Raw genomic sequence first — 24,982 nt, forward strand, 5'->3', positions numbered from 1 at the left:
TCCAAATAAGCCATTTTACTCACATTCACCTCCATCATTCAAACGAGCAAAAGAAAATCCACAATCGACCAATGAATTAGTGAACCAAGCTCTGATACCACTTGTAGGGAAGCACTTGAATGAATCTATGAGGAGTGATAACGAAGTAAAAATTCAGCCAAAATAAGTATGATGAAATCTGTCTCAAAATACTAAAAAACAGTTACACAAAGATACTAAAATTTTTAACGTGAAAAATCTTTTTTCAATGTGAAGGATAAAAACAACGTGACCTCCCCTGATCTAAATAAAAAAGAGTTCTATTATAAAAATTAGTGTTTACAGCAATAATAAGCAACTACTATAATTCAGAGACAAATACTCAACAACAAATCAACTAAACAATTAGAAATAAATAAGGCAATGAAGAAATATCACCAAAGCAGTTACTGTTCATGCAAAATGGATGCGTTCTGATTGTTCAAATTCAATTTTCACCATTTAGATTAAAGAACAACTATCCCGAATATGCTCACCAAATTTCAGCCTCATCAGACTACAAATGACCGAAAATCCAACAATTGAAAATCGATCTCCACTGTTCAGAATGAAGAACAATGAGTTTTTTAAATACTCACCAAATTTCAGTCTGATCCGAATAAAAACTATCTGATCGTGAAAATAAGCAAAACACGTTAGATATAATTTTTCCAGTAAAAATTACATTTTTTTTGTTCACTTTGTTTTAGTGGCTGAAAACTTGTTTTTATATTATTTTTTAGAACTTAAGTGGTATACCCATAAAAAAAACTCTAATAATCTTAATGAGACAAAAAAATAAGTAGGTTCAAAAAATATTTGGGTTTTTACACATAAGAAGGAACCTAAAACCCAACAATAACTTGAGTACTCTCGTGGCTATCATAACTTGTTGCAATCTATTTGATTATATTAAAAAAACATAAAATGTCATCTATTTTCGGATAAAACAAGTAAATTAAATAAAAATGCATATGATAAATTGATGATAGGTGGAAATTTTTTTTTTATTGAATTAAGTTATAAGATGATTACCAAAAAAATATTTTTATCTATTTCACACTTCACTAAATATCTCACCTTTTTTTATGTTGTAATAAACATATAATTTTAGGATTATTACGTTTATATTTAATAATTTAATACTTATTTATTATATAGGAGCTTGGATTATAATTATTTTAAAAAGTTCTCCTAATATGTGTGAGTAGAGACTTTTATGTCTTTTCAAATGGAAGCTTAAAATATGAAACAAAATTGTCAGAAGTGGGATTTGAACCCACGCCCTCTCACGAGGACCAGAACTTGAGTCTGGCGCCTTAGACCACTCGGCCATCCTGACTCTGTGGCCTGCTTGTGTTAAATAATATTATTATAGATAGAATGGGGATGGATTTAAAAATGTCAGAGACATTTTGTTTCACGAGTTTTTCTACTTACTAACTTTTTTAAAAAAAAATATAAAAATATATAAATTACTATAAAACACTTAAGCATCACTAGACTCATGTTAAAAATTTTATGAGTTTATTATATATTATTAAAATATAAAATACATGATCAGCTACTTAAAAATAAATAAAGAAATATAAATTTATAGTATTAAAAAAAGCTGAATACCCAAATAAATCAGAGAAACCACCCCCTTTATAATTGTGTCTCCTCTTAATATGGTTTGATCCCATTACATTTAAAATGGTATTTTGTTTTGTTTTTTTTCTTAAGAAATTGAGTCAAAATAATTTGTACATTTGGAGATGTGTTCATGAATTTAAGAACAGTTGGGGGGGTGGGTTCAAATTTAAGATAGAAAAAAAGCCTTAATTGTTTGAATTATTGATGTTGGTACATTAATGAAGATGAAGAAGTAAAACCCTAATCAACAACAAAACAGATGAAGGAATGAAGTCATGACAGGCATAAATTTCTTAGACCAGCCATCAACCCCCAACGTCTCATATTTAATTAATTAGATTAGTTAGTTTGGTATATTATCACCAAACAAAGAAGCCATTCAACAACCAAATCCCAGTCTTAGTTTATAAAATTCTTTCATCTGTCATTTGTTTGTTTTTAATAAGTAAGTAAAATTTTAATCAAGATCAGACTTATAATATATAATTTAGTTGGATTAACAATTTAATTTATTAATGTATTGGTAGATTTACGATAATCAAATTAAATTAAATTTTAGTTAAAAAAAATATTTAATCAGAATTATTTTCTTTTAATTATAGTAGTGATATCAGAAAATTAATTTTTTATTTTATTTTATTTATCATAATGAATCATATATAGTAAATAGGAAGATCCAAAAAAAGGGCAATGATATTATATTATTATATACACTCAGAGGCAATAATATGTATTAATTATTGTTTCCAAGTATTTTTGTAAAATATAATTCTTCTACTCTAAGAGGACTTTGTATTAATTGTTAACCACAAACGTTTCAGAATTTATTACATCATTAACTTGTATGAATAGTTTTTCTTTTTCTTGTAACGAAGCTTTTCTCTGCTTTAATAAGGAAGGAAATTATGGTGTGAGGGGAAAAGGAGAAAAGGTTTTGTTAGGTCAGGGAAAGAGAGAAGCTTCATCTCCACATGAATGTTTTTTATTTTTGAAGAGCAGAAGGTATTTACTTTGTTCCTTAATTTCTTTATGAAGAATATTTATATTTAATGAAAAATGGGTATTCATGATTTCCACAAGGAGAAGTTAGTAATTAATTAAAAGCAAGCTTTTTATTTTGTTTGACAGAAAAAAAGTAAAAAAAAAGTTGGTAAGGGATTACTTTTCTGCAAGTCAATTCCAAATCCTCTTTGTGTAATGAATTTCAGGAAACCAAACATGGAAAGCTTACCCAACAAAACTACTCTTTCCATTTCTTCTTCTCTTTCCTCACACATTTACATTTTTATACACATATATGTATATTATACGTATCACTGCCTTTCTTCTAATTGCCGTATGCATCTCAGCTCTTTTGTTTACGGACAAAACAAATTCATGATGGGATGGACGAGTACTAGTTTGTTTGGTTTAATGACGACTACGATGATGATGATGATGATGATAAAGCTTGTTTATGGAAATCACCATCATCATCATCGTTATTATCATGGTGACCAAATACACAGACTACAAGAGTTAAAGGCGTCTTTAGTTCATCGTATGTCGGCTTCTCTTCCTGTTCCTGCACCCTACCCTCAGCCTCAGGTATAAGTTTTTAATCAGTAACTGTTAAATATTTCCAAGTGCATATGAATTGACAAATCTTAAACATGTAATTGGTTCTTTGCATGTAACGTATATATTGGTGTAGGGAGTATCAAAGCCACGTGTATACGAGGTAATAAAGTACGGTGCAGATCCGACAGGAAAATCAGACAGTACAGAAGCACTGGAGAGAACTTTCGTAGATGCAATTGGAGGATCCAGTAAAGGGTTTTTAATGGAAGAAATTGCCAATCTAGGAGGCGCACAAATTTATCTCCAAGGTGGAAATTATCTCATCACAAGGCCCCTCCGATTTCCAGCATCTGCAGTTGGCAATCTTATGGTATGCTACCTTCATTTTCTATAAGCTCTGACGTAATTTATGCTAACTAAGATTGGTCAAGTTGAATTGATTATTCGAAACTCTACATTTATTTAATTACTTTAGATGGAAGCTGAAGTTAATTTTGGTTATTAAACAGATCCATGGAGGAACAATAACAGCTTCAAAAGATTTTCCAGCAGATGCTTTTTTGATTGACTTATCATCTCCTTCACCTGAAAACAGAGGCTACAATTACGAATTCATAACTCTGAAAGATTTGCTTCTGGATTGTAACCACAGGGCAGGTGGAATTTCAGTAAAAAATTCACTGAGAATCACCATTGACAACTGCTACATAACTCATTTTACCAGCAATGGCATTCTGGTTCAAGGAGGTCACGAGACGTACATCCGAAACTCTTTCCTCGGCCAACACATCACTGCCGGCGCTGATAAACGCGAGAGAAACTTCTCCGGCACCGCCATCAGCTTGATCGGAAACGACAATGCGGTCACCGACGTTGTAATCTTCTCCGCGGCGAAGGGGATCTTGATTGAAGGCCAAGCCAATACATTATCCGGCGTTCACTGTTATAACAAAGCAACTGGATTTGGGGGAATCGGAATCCACGTGAAGCTTCCTGGATTAACACAGACAAGAATCGTGAATTGTTATTTGGATTATACGGGAATTGTAGCAGAAGATCCAGTTCAATTACTCATATCAAACAGTTTTTTCCTGGGCGATGCGTTTATAGTTCTGAAATCGGTAAAGGGAATCGCGAGTGGAGTGAGCATTGTTGATAATATGTTTTCTGGATCTAACAGAGGGATTGACATGGTTCAATTGGATGGAGCTTTTCAAGAAATTGATCAAGTGATTGTTGAGAGAAACAGTGTTAGAGGAATGAATTTGAAATCAACTGAGGCGAAAAGCTCTGTTCAAGGGAATGGGAGTTCATGGATACTTGATTTCAATCAACTTCTTCTCTTCCCCAACAAGATCCGCCATGTTCAATATTCTTTCAGCACTGCGGGTAGTTTCTTCCCTAATCATGCTCTCCAGAACATGTCAGATAATCGCGTCGTCATTCAATCTAACCTCCCAGTCTCTGCAACTGTTTTTGTCACCGTGAATCAACAATGACATTTCTATATATATATATATATATATATATATATACACACACATACATATATTAATTTTTATCATCTAAGCTACACAAATTGTGAATAGGGGGGTCATTTGTAATTCGTTGGGAAATTACTGGTTTACAGATATGGTATAACAAAAGAAAAATGAAGTCATACGTAACAAACACATAATGCTTCTTAATATATAAATCAACTGGTGATTGATTGGAACAGTTATGTCGGAATCCAACGTTGGAGAAGATGATGGTGGTGGGGAAAGGGAGGAGTTGGGTAGCTACTTTATCATCGGTGTGGTGTTTGGTTATCTAATTAATCATTTCAAGTACACGTTTCATATAACAAATCAATGTTTTGGTGAACATTAAATATTAAATTTCATTTTTTTGGTCTTATATATATACTTATTAATGGTTTTCTTTATTGTTATCAAAAGTGGACTAATAAATTCATTACTTCACTAGTTTATTGCTCTGACCAATAATTCCTACCTCGAGCCATTACTTTAAAAATTAAAAATTTAATTTAATATTTTTAATTTTTTTTTTACAAATAGAAAAGAAAAAAATATAGAACCTAAAAAGACGATCTATTCAATATCAATCTGGTCAATGTATAATAAGTGTTTGAGCTCTTAAGTACATTGGTTAAAGTAGTATAACCCACAGGACAATTATGCCTCCACAAACTGAGATGACTGACACAAGTGTTATGTTGCCTATAAATATAGGATATCTACATCTCTCAATCAAAAATAGTATGACTTTAGGTTATATCTTGATATGCAAAAAATAAATACGGCAATTAATGATATGATAAAAATGATATTTCAAATAAAAAGAGTTAATCTCTGCAATAAACTTATAAATACTACAACTCAAAACAAGTTTAGGACCTTGAAGGATACCATGAACTTTAACAACCAACGAATGGCTAGTACTTAGCTACTCATAAAAGCAGCCACCCAGTAGCTCAGGTTATATCTAATAAGTCCCTAGTAGTGGTCTACTATCAGGGATGACATGAGCTGTATCATCCTTATTAAGCTTGAACCAATTAGAAAAATCCTCCAACTAAACCACAGAAATCTAGAGGGGTCTTCCTACGAATATAGAAATTGAGATCCAAGGCACACTATATAAGACTCTATTGTAGATTGAATAATGCCCAAGGTAGAAAAAGGGCGGTTCGTCCAACCAACAAAGATGTGCTTATTCATTTTCTTCAAAAGGATTCAAATAATAGTGAGGAAGATTGTCTTCTAGATCTCAATACCATGGGAGCTCACATTTAAATAGAGAAAAAATATTAAAGTTTTTAATATCAATTAAATATTTCAAAATCTGTTTGGCAAGAGGGTAGGACTGAATAGCATGAAAAAAGCTCTTCTTATGGTTGTAATATTTAAGAGACTTTATTTATTGTTATTAACAATATGTTATTATTATTTTTTTCCGCATTCACGAGTAGATGGTCAAAAGTAAAGATCCACATAAACTTGATGAACTCGTTTAAGAGCAAATAAAGACAAAATAATTCTTTAAGGGGATTCATATGATCATCAGTTAGGTAATGACAAGAAAGAATAGATGAACTTAATTAAAAAATTGTCATCATTCATATGAGCCCAAACTGACTTTTCTGGGCTAGAGGTGTCAGGTTATCTCGAAGCATAAATGTCATGAAGTTATCCCATCACTAAGACCCATCAAGAATCATATCAAAGTTAATACATAAATATATTCAAATTTATAAATTTTTAATTTTCTATTGTACCTATCTTTGTTGCATAAATATTTATGAAATATAAGCTAATACAAAAACATTAGTAACTTTTTTAATATATATTTCTGTCGAATATAGTATTTCTAATATAAAGTTATGCATTTATTTTCTTTTGAGTCGATCTCAATATGATATTTATTTGACATATATATAAATCTCAATGATTTTTATCTAAATTTATAAGATAATATTGCATTATTTACATTTATATATTTCTGTATCCAAATAGTAATATATTAGCTCTTCAAAAGCTATCAATAATTCTTGTATTGTCACAAATTTTGTTATTATTAGTTACATCTACTATTAAACGATAAAAAAATATTTTTTGTTTTCTAATAGATATGCTGTATGTTGTTATCCTACCACAAGAAGAATTTTAATGCTTGATCTTGGATGCAAATAAATTTTGATATCCAAATAGTAATATCGTAAGATAAATGTAAAAAATAAAAAAAAAAATTATTATATATATTACAAACTATAAAGAAATAAGATAATATTATAAATTAGTAGTTAAGTTTGACATACTAATCTTGAATTCTCTCTTGAAATTTTGAAGGATAAGTCTTAGTTAAAAAAAAAAAAAAAAAAAAAATCACTTTTAAGAGTATCAAATTTTCATTTGGTTCTAATAAACCTTACAAAAATCGATTAGGTATTGTAGGATACGGCAAGTAAGAGATTAATGTCCTACCATGCTACGTGAATATATTTAGTTGTTATTATTTGTATTTCTATCGTACTAATTTTTATTCATAAATCTCCAACTTCTAGTGGCTAGAGTGATGAGCTATTATAATTATATAATTCCAATTTGGTACACAACCATAATAATAGTTTTTCATTTTGGTTTCATAAAAATCAAAATGAAAGAATAGTATAATTTTTCAAAAATTTGAAATAGTAAAAGCTATTTATAAAATATAGTGGGAAGGAAATAAAGACAAATATATGGACATGGTCTAATTAAACTAAATTAGTAAATGAAGATGTAATATAAGCTGAGAAAAGTAAATAAATTAGAGGTGAGTAGCATTTTTCCTGCTATTCAAAAGAAATCAAAAGCAAACTAAGCATATAGAGTGAGTAGTGTACATATTTAAAAAGAAATTATGTAGAAGAGAAATCCTAAAACAAAATTACGTCTTAATAATTAATTAAACACAAGCTTTCTATTTAGTTCGGTATAGAAAGTAAAAAAAAAGTCTGGTAAGGAATTCCTCTTTGTTGCAGTCAATAACGAATACTCTTTTATGTAAATTTCATTCAAAGAAAACAAACAACGAAAAGCGACTCTTTCAAAATCTTCTTCCCATGTCTTGATCTCTTTCACACATTTATATACACGCATATATGCTCACCGTTCCCTTTCTTTTAATCACAATATATATATATATATATCATATCTCCTCCTTGCACAAACAAAAAACATTGCCACAATGGGTTGGAGACTTACTGGCCTGGCTGCTCTGATGATGATGATTAAGATTAAATTTGTTTACGGGGATCACTATCATCATTATAATCACCACAGTGAGTTGAAGGAGCCTTTAATTCATCCTATGCTAGCTTCATTTCCTGCACCTACACCTCACTCTGAGCCTCAGGTATAATTTCATACGTCTAATTATTTGATTATTTAAAAACACATATGAGTTCGCATATTTTATAAATATAATTTATTCATTGTGTATTGGTGCAGCAAGGATCAAGACCACCGCGTGTATACAAGGTAACAAGTTATGGTGCGGACCCAACGGGAAAATCAGATAGCACAGAGGCATTTGAGCGAGCTTTCGCTGATGCAATTGGGGGACCGGATCAAGGATCATTGATGGAAGGAATAACCAATCTTGGAGGTGCACAAATCGATCTCCAAGGAGGCAACTATCTCATCGCCAGGTCTCTCCGCCTTTCGCCTCACCCAGTTGCCAACCTTTTGGTATGCTGCAGCCATTCTTTTTAGTAATTCAGATGAAAATAATTAAACTGACAAAAAGTATGTCTCAATTTTCTAAATATATTGAACTGATTATTTGAAAATGTAAGTAGAAAAGGAATGGAGTTAATGAAAAGGATCTGCATTTATTTACTTGAAATGGAAGCTGAAGTTAATTTTGATTATTAAACAGATTCATGGAGGAACCTTAACAGCTTCAAAAGATTTCCCAGCAGATGCCTTTTTGATTGACTTATCATCTTCTTCACCCAAAACCGGAGGCTACAACTATGAATTCCTAACTCTGAAAGATTTACTTCTGGATTGTAACTATAAAGGAGGTGGAATTTCAGTAATAAATTCACTGAGAATCACCATTGAAAACTGCTACATAACTCATTTTACCAGCGACGGCATTCTGGTTCAAGGAGGTCACGAGACGTACATTCGAAACTCTTTCCTCGGCCAACACATCACTGCCGGCGGCGACAAAGGCGAGAGAGACTTCACCGGAACGGCGATTCGCCTAATGGGCAACGATAATGCTGTCACAGATGTGGTCATCTTCTCTGCTGCCGTAGGGATTTCGATTGAAGGCCAAGCCAATATAATATCCGGCGTTCACTGTTATAACAAAGCAACTGGATTTGGGGGAATCGGAATCCACGTGAAGCTTCCTGGATTAACACAGACAAGAATCGTGAATTGTTATTTGGATTATACTGGAATTGTAGCAGAAGATCCAGTTCAATTACTGGTATCGAACAGTTTTTTCCTGGGCGACGCGTTTATACTTCTGAAATCGGTAAAGGGAATTGCGAGTGGAGTGAGCATTGTTGATAATATGTTTTCTGGATCTGACAGAGGGATTGACATTGTTCAATTGGATGGAGCTTTCGGAGAAGTTGATCAAGTGATTGTTGAGAGGAACAGTGTTAGAGGAATGAGTTTGAAATCAACTGTTGCGAGCAGCTCTGTTGAGGGGAATGGGACTTCATGGCTAGTTGATTTTAATCAACTTCTTCTGTTTCCAAACAGGATCCGCCGTGTTCAGTATTCTTTCAGTACTGGTGGTGATAGTTCATTCCCTAATCACGCTCTGCGAAACACTTCTAATAATCGTGTGGTGATCCAGTCGAATCTTGCAGTCTCTGCAACTGTTTTTGTCACCGTGAATCAACTAGCATAATAAAATTTTTTTGTATAATTTTATTTTTATATCTGAACTATGAAAAATGTGAATAGGGTCAATGGTTTTGTCTTTTTACATGAACACTTGAGATATATATATATTTTTTCAATTAATTTGGTAGTAACATGAAATAAAGCACAAAGGAACAGAGAGGTCACACGAGCTTTCCACCAAACCTTTTTCCTCCAATCTACAAATCTCTGTTTTTGCTTTACTTTCTTTTCACCTTCTTCCCCTTTTCCTTTTTAATTAATTTTTGTTTGTATTTTTCTTGATTTCATAAAGAGAGCATCTAATTATTGTAACTTAATTAGAAAAGATTTAAAAGAATACGAAAAATATGTTTGATAGCTGGAAACAGAAATGGGCAAATACGAGGCTGAAGCTTCCGCTTCATACCTTTCATTTATTATTACAACCATCTTCTCTCATATATAGATATACGTGTATGTAGAGGGAGGGGAGTAGGAATAGAAAAAGGCAAGAAACAGGGGGAAAATGAAAGTAGTGGTAATCTCATTATTGATTTGGGTGCAGGCAATAACATGCTGTACAAGAAACCAGATGTTACAAGACTTTGAAGCAAAGCTTCAGCACAGATTAGCATCTCTTAATCCATTACCGCCACCGTCAATCAACAGTCCTAAAATGGTGAGTGATTTCGTTACTTATAATTTTGATTTTGTTTGTATAATGATGATGATGATGATGATGATGATGATGATGATGATGGTGATGGTGATGGTGGTGGTGGTGGTGTAGAATGGGAGAGTGGTGTATCCAATCGGCTACGGAGCAGACCCGACCGGATCCGAAGACAGCAGTGACGCCATACTTGAAGCTCTGAGCGATGCGTTTGAGTTGGGAAATGGAATGGAAATGCTGCCTGGTGTAAGCGATTTGGGTGGTGTTGTCATTGATTTTGAAGGTGGAAACTACCAGATCACAAAACCCATCACCTTTCCACCTCTCAGTGCTGGCAATCTTCTGGTTTCTCTCTCTCTCTCTCCTTCTCCTTTCTCACTTAACTATTCACTACATATATAATTAAGTATATGTTAGGGTTTTCCGGGGATTGTGTGGGCTCATGGGTATGTCCCACGTTGCCATTTTGCATTTTGTCCTTACTGCTCTGTTTTTCATACTTGGGGCTGCGTGTAAACCTATTACTTCTTCTTCTCTGCCACCTGCAACTTCAAAACTTTGGAAAAATTAAAGCTTTCTCTTCTCTGTCTTCTTTTCATCTTCTCTTTAATTAATGTACGCAACTCTCAACTACATTTTATACGAAGGCTTTTCCAACTTTTTTCCTATCAAAGCATGTGATCGACTACTTTCCTCCTCTTCTTTTATCTTAAAAAATTTCATTTTCCCATGTCAAAAGCTTCATTTTCTTTTACCCATTTGAAGTTTTCATTTTCCCATCTCAAAATCTTCATCTTCTTTTACCCATTTGAAAATTTCCTTTCCCTTTTCTCCATTTAATGTTCTCTAAGTAGTTTGTTGCGCACATTGATTATGTACTTCATCTTGCAATTAATAAACTTTTCAATATTTAATCCATTTCCCAATTTCTTCTAAACCCATTATTTCGATATACACACACACACACACACACGCACACACATGTAAACCCATTTGGCAATCACGGTGATATAATCAACATTATTTGATGAATTAGGTAAAAGGAGGTACTCTGAGAGCGTCGCCAACATTTCCAGCTGATAGACATCTTGTGGAACTTGCTCCATCAGGCTCCCTAAAATCATCCTCAACTTATCATCCCACTACTACCTTTACCGACTCCAAGGACCATAACGCCGGCATTTACTACGAGGGTATCACCTTTCGCGACATTTTCTTTGATTCAACCTACCGAGGAGGTGGTCTTTTGGTCGCTGATTCTGCTCGCATTCGCATCATTAACTGTTTCTTTCTCCATTTCACAACACAAGGAATTCTCGTTGTCCGCGGTCACGAGACCTTCATATCAACTACATTCTTAGGCCAACACGAAACAATAGGTGGCGATCAAGCCGAGAGAGACTACTCTGGCACTGCCATCGATCTTGCTAGCAACGACAACGCGATTACTGATGTCGCCATATTTTCAGCAGCGGTTGGGATTTTACTTAGAGGTCAAGCCAACATTGTTACAGGAGTTCATTGCTATAACAAGGCCACCTATTTCGGTGGCACAGGCATTCTCGTGAAAAAGAGTCCTGGGTCATCTCTAACCAGAATAGACAATTGTTATATGGATTATACCAGTATAGTTATGGAAGACCCAGTTCAAGTTCATGTCAGTAATGGGCTTTTCTTAGGAGATGCTAATGTGGTTTTAAAGTCCATCAATGGTAGAATCTCTGGAGTTAACATTGTGGATAATATGTTTACTGGTAGTCCTACAAACATGGTACCAATAGTAAGAGTAGAAGGTGTGTTTAGCAGTACTGATCAAGTGGTGATTGATCGGAACAATGTGGCCGGAATGAGGTTGAAATCGACGGTGGGGAAGATGACGGTGGCGGGAAAAGGGAGGAGATGGGTTGCTGATTTCTCGTCAGTTTTAGTGTTTCCGGATCGGATTAATCATTTTCAGTACTCGTTTTATGGGAACGATCAAGGGGTGGGTGGACGTTCGGTGGTGCATGCGGTGACGAATGTTTCAAACAATGTGGTGGTGGTGGAGAGTGATGAATTAGTGAGTGGTGTGGTGTGTGTTTTTGTTGATCAGTATAACATGGTTGGGGAAACTAATTCTGTCACGAAATATTAAATTTCTTTGAATTATATATATATATATATATTTTGTTTACATAATTATGAATGCTTTATTTATTTGTTATGAAAAGCTTCATCTTGGGAAGCGCTCACTGCTTTGATTATCTCTCCAAATCTATGAATTGAGATGAGTTTTTAGCTGTAAGTATTTATGATAGATCTTTTCTGTTATGTCAAGAGCCAAAAACTCAAGCTTCATAAGATTGACAATCTAGAAGCTTTCACAAAAGTATCAAATATAATAGGTAAATAATTATAAATATATAAAGACAGACAAATAATTAAGATGAGTATATACAAGTCATCTAAATAAATGATAAAAATTAAATAAGTAAAAGAAAATTATGTAAAAATAATAAAAATTGTGATACTCTCATCCGAAAAATAATATAATTGTTAAGCTCCATAAAAAAGCTCAAGTCACGTATTATTTGAGTTTAGATTTTTAATGGTTTATGCTTAAAATATTATTGAAAATAATTAAGTGTAAAAAAGAGGAGGGGGGAAGGTTGAAAGGAAATGGACATGTTGAACGTGTAGCTCAAAACTCTAAAATGAAGAGTCGAGATTTTTTCTGTTTTTAAAATCGGTCACTAGGACAGTTGGTCGTCTCAGTAAATTCTAGAGACCACCTCCCCCTTTTTCTTTTACTCTTCTGGATGTGTGTAAATTTCCAATGTCTCCACATAATAAAACATGTAGAAAATTAAAGAGCATTAAATACTCCATATTTACCCAGTTGAGTTTCTTTACATAGTATCAGAGCAGTACTTGTGATAAAAACTGATTTTTACACTACACTATTACTCTACTACTCAATGACATACGCTAATACAGATGTGTTGACACTCTTAAACTCGGATCAGTCTGGAATGCAACTTGTCATAACTACCCTTGATGGTTCCAACTACTTGTCTTGGAGTCGAGCCATGGTGATTGCGTTGAGAGCCAAGGACAAGCTCGCTCTCGTTGATGGCAAATGCAAACAGCCCGAACCTGATGCAATAGAATATGTACAATGGCACAAAACAGACAGCATAGTGGTGTCCTGGATCTTAAACTCGATGAACAAAAAGCTCGCTAGCGCATTCCTGTTCACCACATCAGCAAAAAACCTATGGGATGAAATAAAAGAGAGGTATGATGAAAGTAACGAGCCTCTGTTGTATCAATTAAAACATGAAATAAGTTTCATCATGTAATCTAACCTTTCTGTCGTAGCCTATTACACAAAACTTAAAAGGTTATGGGATGAGTTAACTCATCTAAGGCCCTCATCGGCTTGCACTTGCCATGCTCCAACACAACACAGTGAAATAAACAATATCGACAACCTGATCCAATTTCTAATGCGTCTTAATGACATACGATCATGTTAGAAATCAAATATTGATCATGGAATCCTTACCTGGTGTGAATAGAGCTTATTACATGGTGATTAGTGTTGAAAAATAAAGAGAAGTACATTATATCAACTCACCTGAAGGGATGCCCATCGTATTTTACACCAACCTGAAAGACAATCCAAAATTTTCAAACTAAAAAAAAAGGAAAAATGCAGTAGGACATGCACTTATTGTAGAAACATAGGGCACACGAAGGACACATGCTTCAAGCTCTATGGTTACCCAGAATGGTTAGCAGAACTTAAAGAGAAAAGGAACAAAGAAAGAGCCAATGCAATGGTAAACAATGCCCCCTATGGCACCAAAACAGAAGCATCCAACACAAATTGGGACATAGAAATGGCCACATTCATATAATAAGAGATCAGCAAGTACATGAAAAATCAAGGAGCAAACACGGTAGAATTGGCAGGATGTGTGGGCTACTCTGGCCCTGCTGGTAAGCAACCTAAATGTTATTTTCTACATACCTCTTATGATATAGGAACTTGGATAATAGACATAGGTGTCACATCACACATGTACCATGATTTTAAAATGCTTTCAAAACTTGTAAAACTAGAACTTACAGTGTTTATCTCGCTATCAGACAGAACCACGAGTCATTCAACCCACAAAGAAACCATAAAATTGTGTGATAATCTAATTCTGCAGGATATCCTCTATATACCAAAACTCACTTGTAACCTTATTTCTGTTAGAAAGCTAACCCAAGCTTCAAATACCTACATTTCCTTTCATCTCAACCATTGTTTTGTGCAGGATTTGACAACTAACAAAATATTAAGGAAGGGAACAATAATGAGGGCTTGTACACCCTGAGTGAAGACATATACTCTAACAAAGCATGCATTAGCCACATCTATGAAAACAATATACAACTATGGCATAAAAGACTCGGCTACACATCCACAAAAAATTTGATCCACATCCCTAGTCTAATGTTACCAGACAGTGCAACTTTACATGATTGTGAAATATCCCTTGGCAAAACAGTAGCGTTTGTCTTTTCCTAAAAGCTCCATCAATACCGATGACATTTTTAGTTTAATACATGTTGACCTTTGGGGACCATACCCGGTCAATTGTATTTCTGGTGCATTCTATTTTTTAACTATAGTTGATGATTTTTCAAGAGTCACTTAGACTTATTTATTAAAAGAGAAAACGAAAGTACCAAATACTTTAAAATATTTTTGCAATCTACTACAAAATCAATTTCAGAAAACAATCAAAACAATTAGGATAGACAATGACATTGAGTTCATAAACACTTCATGCAAAACTATTTTTTAAGAAAGGGGAATCATGTATTAAAAAACCTGTACATACACACCACAGCAAAATGGTGTGGTGGAAAGGAAACATAAACACCTACTGCAAATTGCTAGGGCATTGATGTTTGAATCAAAATTACCAAAAAGGTTTTGGGACGAAGCCATACTCACAGCCACACACACACAATAAACATTTTGTCAAGCTCTGTTTTAAAGTGAAAAACTCCTTACGAAATTTTGTACAAAAAATAACCAGATTACTCAAACCTAAAAGTCTTCGATTGTCTCTGTTTTGCTACAAATATTAACCCCCAAAAGGACAAGTTTAAACCCAAGGCTTTGAAATGTGTTTTCTTAAGATATGCACCCGATGCTAAGGCCTACAAATTATATGATATAATAAACATAAAAACGATTTTGTCAAGGGATGTCATATTCCATAAACATATTCTCTCATACCAAACACAACAACCTAAACCAGATTACCATGATACACCACTGCCAATACCAAGTAACGACATAGTAACCACACCTGAAAACCAATTACAAATAAGAGAAGAAATTTCCTTACCAAACATCATTCCCCCAAGAGTTTGAAATGAGAAGGAGCATCAGGGTGAGAAGTAGGCCCGCCTGGATGGAAGACTTGGTCGCCCATACCACCGAACAACCTATGCCTGAATCTCCCTTCCTCATGTCCACCTCACCTGCATACAATCATGGCTATGATAATTTAATTGCACAAGTGTCTATTACGAAGGAACCAATGTCATACATGGATGCTAAAAAGGATAGCAAGTGGGTTGAGGCCATGCAAGCCAAGCTGTCCTCACTAGAAGATAATAACACTTGGGAACTAACTGCACTACCAAAAGGAAAGAAAGCAATCGACTCAAAATAGGTGTATAGAATAAAATACAATGCTGATGGATCAGTTGATAAATATAAAACAAGACTCGTGACTAAAAATTACAACCAAGAATTTGGCATAGATTATCATGATAACTTCTCACAAGTGGCCAAAATGGTCACGGTTCGACTACTTTTAGCCGTGCGGCCGCAAGCAACTGGTCGGTATATCAGTTAGACATCAATGATGCATACCTACATGGGTTTGTAGAAGAGGAGCTATACCTAAAACCCTCAGAGGGCTACTTCAAGGGCAGTGAAGGGCAAGTCTGCCGTTTAACCAAGAGCCTATACAGTCTGAAACAAACGGGTCATCAGTGGAATAAAGAGCTCACTTCAAAGCTCCAATCCATCGGCTTCAGTAAGTCAGAAACCGACCACTGTCTATTCACAAAAGGAACAAAAAGAAACTACCTTGTAGTTGTGGTATATATGGATGACTTACTTGTTATGGTTCTAAACGATGAAGAGATTTGTGAAGTCAAAAGCGCTATAGATGAAGCCTTCATATGGTCAAGGACCTCGACCAAGCAAAATATTTCCTTGGAGTTGAGATAGTTAGGTCAAAAGAAGGGATCTACATTAGCCAGAGAAAATACATTAAGGACATTTTACAAGATACAAAGATGGAAGATGCAAAAAAAAGCTTCTTTTCCTTGCCTTCCAGACTAAACTAAATGCAGAAGAATGAGAAATCTTACCAGATCCAGAAAGGTACAGATGTCTAATCGACTGCTTGCTCTACCTCAATTTTACCAGACCCGACATAACATACTCCACCTAACATCTCAGTCAGTTCATTCAACAGCTTAGACGACTGCATCTTGATGCCGCACTACATGTTCTCAGGTACCTAAAGCAATATCCGAAGCAAGATATCTTCTTCCCGAGAAGGAATAACATTAAAGTTCAATCCTTTTGTGACTCGGATTGGGCATCGTGTCCGATGACCCAAAAATCTCTCATGGGCTTCTGTATCTTCCTTGGGCCTGCACTAATCTCCTAAAAAATAAAGAAACAAACTATGGTGAGCAAGTCTACCACAAAAGTTGAGTACATAAGTATGTCATCCATAATATGTGAAGTTTAGTGGATAACCTATCTCATTTGAGATTTTTAAATAGTGCCTCACTTACCCGTAATACTTAACTACGACAATAAAGCCGCCGAGCATATCGTAGCAAATTCGATCTTTCACGAATGAACGAAGAACCTTGACATCGATTGCCACATAGTTCGCAACCAGATACAAAAGAGTTTCCTGGAAACGAAATACGTTACCTCAAGAGAACAGCTCGCTGATCTGCTCACGAAACCTTTAGGAACCTCAACACATCACCGATTTCTATTCAAGATGAAGCACCTGCAACAAGAAAGCACAGAGGGTTAAAAAAGTGATAGTGAGGAACTTGAAGTGTTGAAAGTGAACAGGCTTCATCTTGAGGAGCGGGTGAAAAGAATTAAGTGAAAAAAAAAAGGAGGAAAAGGTTGAAAGAAAATGGACAAATGGACCGCTCATATCAAAACCCTAAAATAAATGGTCAAAATTTTTTCTATTTTTAAAATTGGTTATTGTTGGGGACAGCTAGTGGTCTTAGTAGATTCTAGAGACCACCTTCCCTCTTTTCTTTTACTCTCTTGTATGTGTATAAATTTCCAATGCCTCTACACAATAAAATATGTAGAAAATTGAAGAGCATTCAATACTCTATATTTACCCGGTAGGGTTTCTTTACAGTTATAAATAGTATTAGAGTAAATGTCAGCTTGACGACTATATATGATCTTAAATACTAAGAACATCAATAATTTAAATTTTGAAAATTATCATATTTCAATCCCACGTCAAAAAAAAATAATAATAATAATTTTTGAACTTCATAAAATCATATACTATAAATAATTTTCGTTGGAAAAGTTGTTGGATTATTGGTACTTAAACCTGTAATATCACCGAAATAGTAATGATAATATTATAATAAATTAATTGAGCAAAATTATAAAAAAAAAATTAATATAAATTGATTATAAAGTCATGAATAAAAAAGCAGTAAAATAGTGAGAGAAGATTTACATAGTTTTATTTATATGATCATATGAAGCTATAAATTAAATATAAAAATCAAGAGGTTGCAGAAAGAAAAAGAGATAAAAACATTTACAAACTATGAAATATGAAAGTTCATAACACTCTAAACTGCAATGATTTTAGAAGCAAAGCAAAAGTGTAAATATGAAAGATTTAAACCAAATATCTCGAAACTTCATATTGACAATAAGAATTCGAAATGGTTAAAAATTCTCAAAAACATTTACAGAGAGCTGTAAATGTTAAAAGGTTTAAGAGCAAATTTTCAATTGATAATCAGTGCATTCAGTCGCTGTGATATGATAAATTTTCAAAGCTTCAGATTTGATCTCTTTAGCTTGAAAAAACTTGGTTATCATAATTAGTAATGTGAGTCGAAGCTTCCCAAGATATTCTGCCGTACTCAATTTGACCATAAAAAGTAGAAAGAATTTTTTTTTATGGGAAATGAGGAAAGATGTTTGGAGACAACAACAATGTTTGGCATAATTTACTCATAAACCATGCGGTTATCATGAGGAAGGCTAATATTATAAATATCACTTTAATCTGTAAGTACACGAAATCATATATATATATATATATATATGCTTCTTTTTTTTTAATAACCGAACAAAATGACAAAATATTCACATCACATTTAACATCCAACTTTTATAGTAAGTCATTTCTACCTTATGACACACCTAACAGAAATTTCTTGCTCTAAAATTTATAGAAACAAACTTTGTTCTATTTAGTAATAAATTCTCACCCCAAATCAAATTCTGCAAAACCATGTCTGTTGTCTATCAACTTCAATCTAATTGTATGTAAACAAACAGTCAAACACCATGATCTAATTCAACAATAAAGCCCTCATCATCTCAGTATTCTTCTTCATCAGATTCATCATCGTAGTAGTATTCATCATCATCATCATCGTTATCGTAGATGAATCCTATCAAATGCTGTCCCCTTAGACGCTCTTGAATCCGCTCCCTTATTGCAGTTCCCTAGTATTTTCCCAACAATTAATACCATCATCTACATAATCACAACCCTAACCATGCATAAAATATTGCCTTCTTATTACGGCATGGAAGATAGAGAGCCATAGAGGGAGAGAGGTACCATTTTATGGCAGCGTTCTTCAAACATCTCGAGAAACCCGGCAACTAATCGATCAGCATTCTCAACCCAGGTGTTACGATGCTGGCCAGCTGTTCTAGCTACAATTTGTATCTGTAATGAACAGGAATCAAGTATGCATATATTAACTATACAAGCTATTGGATAAAAATCAGAGACAAAAATTGGGTAATTGTTGAAGGAAACACTAAATCCTCTTCATAAACATAAATAGCCTTGATTTCAATCCCATATATGTCCACTAGAATTTGGGCATCACCCTATGGTCGGATTTTTTAGACCTATCTTACTCTACAACTTTGAAAGAAACTCATATTATGCAAAAGAAAATTGAATATTATATCCATAAATAACAATAAGACAGAACAAAGCAAATCTAACCGTATTACAATCTTTTTAGCAAGAAAAACATTTTTCTTCACTTCTCAATCAAGTAAAATATGACAACTTGCTCTTCATTAATCGTATCTCCAAATCAAGATAGAAAAGGTATAATAAATTCATACAAACTATATTTCAATGCGTTCATATCATGAATAGAAGGTGACAGAAATGCATCATCGAATAAATTTGATCACTCTCATGATGTTTCAAGAATGCATTACTGATGCTTATAGTGCAGATTAATAATCAGCATGATATCATAAGAATACCTTCTCTCCCACTTTTTCCTGGTGTTCCTTAACTTTTTCACGCAACTTTTTAAGTCCCATGTTCACTCTCAGACGCTTTTCCTGGTTAAAAATATTAAGGAAGTTTTCAGTTCTCTCATAGAGCAAGTCAGAAGAAAAGTCAGCTGAGAGAATGGCAAAGAAGACATTAGAATAATGCAAAAAGCCTTGTGGCACAACATGCCTTAACATAACTAACACCAAGCTCTTTTCTGGTATATCCACGGTCCAAATTACGCATCACATACTGGTTGTAATCTTTAACGATCCTCATTATAATATCTGATGTCGATATCCCATCAGTTCGTTTTGTTTCCTTAAATTTTCCAATAGACTTAACCTGCTCAAGAGAAATGTAAATTTAAGGAGGCATAACAATGAAGAACTACCAACCTTTCCGGTCAGAAAAATGCATTATAATCAAAATGTGATTCCATGAGGTTAACAAGCATGTGAAGTACAGAGTCGGAAGAATTTAGTTGGAGTTGCCAAAAAAACCAAAAATCAAGGGCCTACCATCATGTGTAAAACGAAAAGACCATTCAAATCCCAATTAAGAAAGGCCTCACCAAGGCAGATGGTGACTATATGGTTATATTAAAGAAATAATAACTCACTCACAAATTCATAGACATCTTTCCCAGCACCACTTGCATCAGCATAGCTACAAATGACAGAAAAAACAAGAAACAATTAACATATTTCAAGCATGGTGAAACTAACTAGTCTACAAACAGTTCTGCCAAAGGTGAAAAGGAATAAGGACATCAAAAACAACAGGGAGATAAAAGTTTGTTTCTCCATATATGAGTGTCACAAGCATCAATAAAGTGGCAAAAGACAAATATGACGAGATAAGACCATGAGAAATTACATTGATCAACAAATAAATCAAGTGATGTTATCGACATTCAACAAGAACAAAACTCAACAAAAGACTTCCTAAGTTCATTTCAACAGCCAGTAATAATAAATCTTGATGAAATTTTGTGCAGCTTGCACAGAGTCCACACTGCATTTATTCGTCATTCTAGTTCAAGAAGGCAAAAATCAACATAACCATGACCAGACAAGGATCTTTTCCAATGGGTGAAATATAAAGCTAGGGAAGAAAAACCACAGAGTCTCAAACACATGCAACTTTCATCATTCTAACTTCCAAGATTTATAATAATAATAATAATAATAATAAAATCAACATGGGGCCAAACTGGAGTTGTTTGAAAAAGAAAATTCAACTTCACCCCCAAAATAATAAGTAGAAAAATTCAATTTTACTTCTCAGAGAACATCCCAAACTAGATAGTTGGGCTGGTTAACCTTACGGAAGAGAGTCATGTGCTACATAGTCAATCTGATGTTTCTCTAGAAACTCTGTCGTGATCACCCATGGTGCATCTGGAATAACTTCATCAACCCACCTGCGTCAAGCATTGACAAAAAAAACACTCACATAAGTTGGAAGTATAAAGTAGTATATTTCTTTCCTCATTAATCCAACATAAATTACTAATAGCGTCAACCTATTCACAAGGATTGCCTAAGGAAAACACAGGTGCCATAAAATAGAAAAATACATAAGCAGTTTAAAGTCTACAGACTCGCATTCCACTAGCAGTAGATTTTTATGATGTTTCTTTTTTAAAATTGAAAACAAACTAGCATAAATCAATGAGAGCAAACACTCTTATGAAAGAAAGTAGAGAGTCAAAAGGAAGGACAAGATAAATGAAGATCACTCTTGTGAACAATGACAGTAACCTCATCATGAAAAGCACTGAGCTATTCTATTCTGCACTGGAAAACCAAATAATTTCGAAGGTGATCTTTCTGCATTAGGTATGATATATTTGACCTTTTGAATGAATTCATAGGTAGAGAGATCAAAGTTCTTCTCATCCATATCCATTCCATTACTCAGAGGAGAAATGAGAAAACACCAAGATAAAGAAAAAGAAAAGTTTCACCCCAATACCCTCCTGCAATTTGTGTCAGTTTTACAGTCTTGCCGAAGCATATCAACAAACCAACCTGCAGTGACGAAGGGATTCATATCGTTCCTTGTCGGTCATTACAGTTTTGCCCTTGTATTTATGAGTGACTTCATCGTTGCAGCATCCAACAAGCAAGTACGTATTCGGAAAACTGCAGTTTAGCAATGGGTTAGAAAATCTTACAAGTCTCACTTGTGAATAACTCCAAATGCACTAAAATTATCTAACATAAATACACTACTTACGGAGTAAAAAAACCCAAGTTTAACCCGGACCTTAGTTCAGAGAATTTCTAATTGGGCTGTTAATATTCAAGATATATTGGACATAATTTCCACCTCAAACGAAAATATAATATTCTGAGAAGGACACCGAGAAAAAAAGAACAGAAATATGATCCCTGACCAGGGAGCAATAGAACTGAAAAAAAAAAAAAAAAGTTATTTCCGGTGACAGTCATCAGTCCAGACAAGACAAATAAAATCATTAATCCGATTGGTTTACATGAAAAGTACAGTAACCCAATTTTCTAATCCAACAAAATCAGAACCCACTTAACAAATAAAAACTAAAGAAACAGAGAGAAAGCACAAAACATAAATGAAATCGCCTAAGTCATTCATCCACGTGAAGAAGATAAAGAAGAAAATCGCCTAAATAATTTTTTTTGATAAAAAATCGCCTAACTAATAAAAATAAACTAGGAGGGAGACCCAAAAAATAAAAAGAAAAAAAAGAAAAAAGAAACAAAGTTATGAATTCCGAAACGCATAGGCATTTTCAAGGCCCTTCAAAGAAAATGAAGACACACAAAATTCCAACAAAAATAAGAACGGGATCAAACAAGATATTTTAAAAGGGGAAAATGAGGAAAACAAAGAAGAGTAAACTCAGCAATAGAAGAAATTCAAAAAATAAGTGTTGGAGAATTACAGTTTCTTGGCTTGCTCGAGAGAACGGGCATGCCCAAAGTGGAAGAGATCGTATATTCCGTCTGCATATACCCTGACTGGTCTGTTGTTTTGCGATTCCTCCTTCTTCAGCTTTTGTTCCTCCATTGTGTACAAAGCGCCAATCAAGGCCTGAAACTTCCAATTTGGCTTGCCTCTGTTATGACGGCAGAGACCACTGCACGCCCGCTGATAGAACTATTTTTTTCCTCTCAAAAATAATAATAATAAAATAGTTAATTAATATATGACTGCTTGTACGATCAGACAACTTCTCAACTGTACATATCTTTACTTCTTTAGTTTCGTTAAGTTCTTTTCTTGTTTAAATATTCCTCCCCACTCATCGGTCCAGACCGGTTTAGTTCGGTCCGGTTCAGATATAGCGAATTGGGACAGATGAAATTGGGCCGACGCGTGGCTCATTTTTTTTTGTTTTTAATAAAAATAGAATTATCTAATTACATGGTGAACTGAGACAAAATAAGACGTAAATAATTAACTAAACTATATGGAGTAAAATTGTCTTATTTCTTTTTGTAACATCCACTAATTTTATAATTTTTATTATTATTATTTTGATTTTTTTAATTTATTTTATTTAGTTTATTTTATAATTTTTGAATTTTAATTGATTTATTTAATTTAATTTAATTTAATTAAATAAAAATAAAATAATAATAATGATAAAATTGGGTAAAAATATTATTTGAATTTAATTGAAATTGATTTTAGAAAAAATGGGTGAAAATTAGGATTCTGATGGTATTTTTGAAAAGAAAATCAGAAACCGGGGGTCAAAACGCAATTTAAAAAAATTGTGCCCCGTCAGCGCCACGTCAGCAGCTACGTCAGCGGCCTAGTCAGCAGCCCTGGCCAACCAGGACCTGCCGCGTGGCAAGACCACGTCGACCTGGGAACGGGCCACGTGGGCGATCCGCGTGCGCGCGATCGGACGGCCCAGATGCGTCCCTGCGCACACGGACGACCCAGATCAAGCGTGCGTACGGACGGCCCAGATGCACGCGCACGGACGGCCCAGATCTAATCAAGATGGACGGCTGTGATTAAAAGACAAAAGGGTATAAATAAAACCCCCACACCTGACCACAAAAACCCTAGCCGCCTGCCCTCGCCGGAGAAGATGAACCAGACGCCGGAGGAGCCGGCCGCCGCCACCCGCCGCCGCACCAGAGAGTTTTCCGACTGCCGATCGAGGTAAATTTCATACCTCCAGCTCGTTTTTCAATGCTGAGTTCCCTTGTGGCCAAATCGGAGCCAAAATCCCGGCCAAATGGCCGAAAAATACGGCTGGAACCCAGGGCGCCGCCGCGCCCCTCCTCAGTTTTTGCCTCCGATGAGGCCCTTCCCGGCCTCCGTTTGATATAATTTTTATATCACCATGATCTCCATTCTTTTCTCTACAGGTTGATCGGAGCCAAATCACCAAAATACGAACCTCGTCGGAGAGCCGCCGCACCCGAGAGCACCGCCGCCGGTAAGCTTCGGTTTTTCGTAATTTTTTGGCCCCCCGAGGGCCATAGGGTTGTTTTATCGCAGGGACCGATGCAAGTGTGGCCGAATTCAGTCGAAAACGGCCAACCCGAGGCGAATCGCCGCCGTTTGTCGCCGGAGCACGGCGGAGCCGCCGTGTCGGAATTGCGATATTGGCCGAAAGGGGCCCTGGGTCTAATTTGGGATTTTTTGGGACACGTGCAGGTACTAGTAGTGCGTTTCAGTTCCCCGAAAAAAATTCAGAGAAAATTAGGGACAGCCTGTAGGCGCACTGTAGAGCCGTATTCAGACCCCGAAACAGGTAAGGATCCCTCACCCTATTTTCTATCACGGTATTAAAGTTTAATAAATAATAAAACGGTATTTCATGAATCAATAGATGTGTGAAATTGTTTAAGGTCGCTAATGGAGTCCGAGTCTAGTGGGTTTGTCGGTCAGCTGTTGTTTGGCCTATTTTACAGTTTTTAAATGCAGTATGAGGTCTGATGTTTTCGTTTCATAGTTTCGTGTGCATATATCACTGTTTTATTGATTGTGGGTTGAATGACTGAGAACCCGATATTGTATGTTGTCTTGTTTGGCATAAATTACTGGTTTGCTTGTTTATGTGTGATTTGATG

At 34.8% G+C, this 24,982-nt stretch overlaps 4 protein-coding genes, 1 long non-coding RNA gene and 1 other non-coding gene across 10 annotated transcripts; 3 read left to right on the top strand and 3 right to left on the bottom strand.

The window, feature by feature from the left end:
- Window positions 1–1,276: 1,276 nt before the first annotated feature.
- On the bottom strand, window positions 1,277–1,360 carry TRNAL-CAA (transfer RNA leucine (anticodon CAA)). Its single transcript has one exon. It is a non-coding gene; the product is annotated as a tRNA-Leu (tRNA).
- Window positions 1,361–2,321: 961 nt separating this feature from the next.
- LOC110817416 (polygalacturonase QRT3-like) lies at window positions 2,322–5,112 on the top strand. Its single transcript, XM_022045950.2, has 4 exons — window positions 2,322–2,655; window positions 3,003–3,240; window positions 3,347–3,583; window positions 3,723–5,112. The coding sequence occupies exons 1-4, from the start codon at window positions 2,498–2,500 to the stop codon at window positions 4,710–4,712; spliced, it is 1,623 nt and encodes a 540-aa protein (XP_021901642.2). The 5' UTR covers window positions 2,322–2,497; the 3' UTR covers window positions 4,713–5,112.
- Window positions 5,113–7,840: 2,728 nt separating this feature from the next.
- Window positions 7,841–9,749, top strand: LOC110817419 (polygalacturonase QRT3-like). Its single transcript, XM_022045953.2, has 3 exons — window positions 7,841–8,112; window positions 8,208–8,447; window positions 8,638–9,749. Exons 1-3 carry the CDS (start codon window positions 7,945–7,947, stop codon window positions 9,631–9,633), a joined length of 1,404 nt encoding a protein of 467 aa, XP_021901645.2. The 5' UTR covers window positions 7,841–7,944; the 3' UTR covers window positions 9,634–9,749.
- A 129-nt stretch (window positions 9,750–9,878) lies between these two features.
- On the top strand, window positions 9,879–12,528 carry LOC110817406 (Pectin lyase-like superfamily protein). The gene is made up of 3 exons (XM_022045926.2): window positions 9,879–10,287; window positions 10,399–10,626; window positions 11,318–12,528. The coding sequence occupies exons 1-3, from the start codon at window positions 10,135–10,137 to the stop codon at window positions 12,413–12,415; spliced, it is 1,479 nt and encodes a 492-aa protein (XP_021901618.1). The 5' UTR covers window positions 9,879–10,134; the 3' UTR covers window positions 12,416–12,528.
- A 464-nt stretch (window positions 12,529–12,992) lies between these two features.
- On the bottom strand, window positions 12,993–17,471 carry LOC148268867 (uncharacterized). 5 transcript variants are annotated; one of them, XR_015816730.1, is made up of 6 exons: window positions 17,149–17,471; window positions 16,714–17,014; window positions 16,458–16,589; window positions 15,675–15,810; window positions 13,901–13,932; window positions 12,993–13,754 (listed from the first exon to the last, which is right to left on the bottom strand). It is a non-coding gene; the product is annotated as an uncharacterized LOC148268867 (long non-coding RNA). The 5 variants fall into 5 exon arrangements; XR_015816729.1 differs by having other exon boundaries at window positions 12,993–13,511; window positions 13,629–13,754; window positions 16,714–17,471; XR_015816731.1 differs by having other exon boundaries at window positions 12,993–13,535; window positions 13,629–13,754; window positions 16,714–17,471.
- Window positions 17,472–18,719: 1,248 nt separating this feature from the next.
- LOC110817372 (choline-phosphate cytidylyltransferase 2-like) lies at window positions 18,720–23,073 on the bottom strand. Its single transcript, XM_088213707.1, has 8 exons — window positions 22,831–23,073; window positions 21,935–22,048; window positions 21,229–21,324; window positions 20,525–20,567; window positions 20,088–20,243; window positions 19,886–19,966; window positions 19,215–19,325; window positions 18,720–19,096 (listed from the first exon to the last, which is right to left on the bottom strand). The coding sequence occupies exons 1-8, from the start codon at window positions 22,953–22,955 to the stop codon at window positions 18,968–18,970; spliced, it is 855 nt and encodes a 284-aa protein (XP_088069833.1). The 5' UTR covers window positions 22,956–23,073; the 3' UTR covers window positions 18,720–18,967.
- Between the last annotated feature and the right edge of the window lie 1,909 nt (window positions 23,074–24,982).

Source organism: Carica papaya, chromosome 2 (assembly GCF_054855325.1).
Source record: "Carica papaya isolate Zhongbai chromosome 2, ASM5485532v1, whole genome shotgun sequence".
In the NCBI taxonomy this organism is placed as follows: domain Eukaryota; kingdom Viridiplantae; phylum Streptophyta; class Magnoliopsida; order Brassicales; family Caricaceae; genus Carica; species Carica papaya.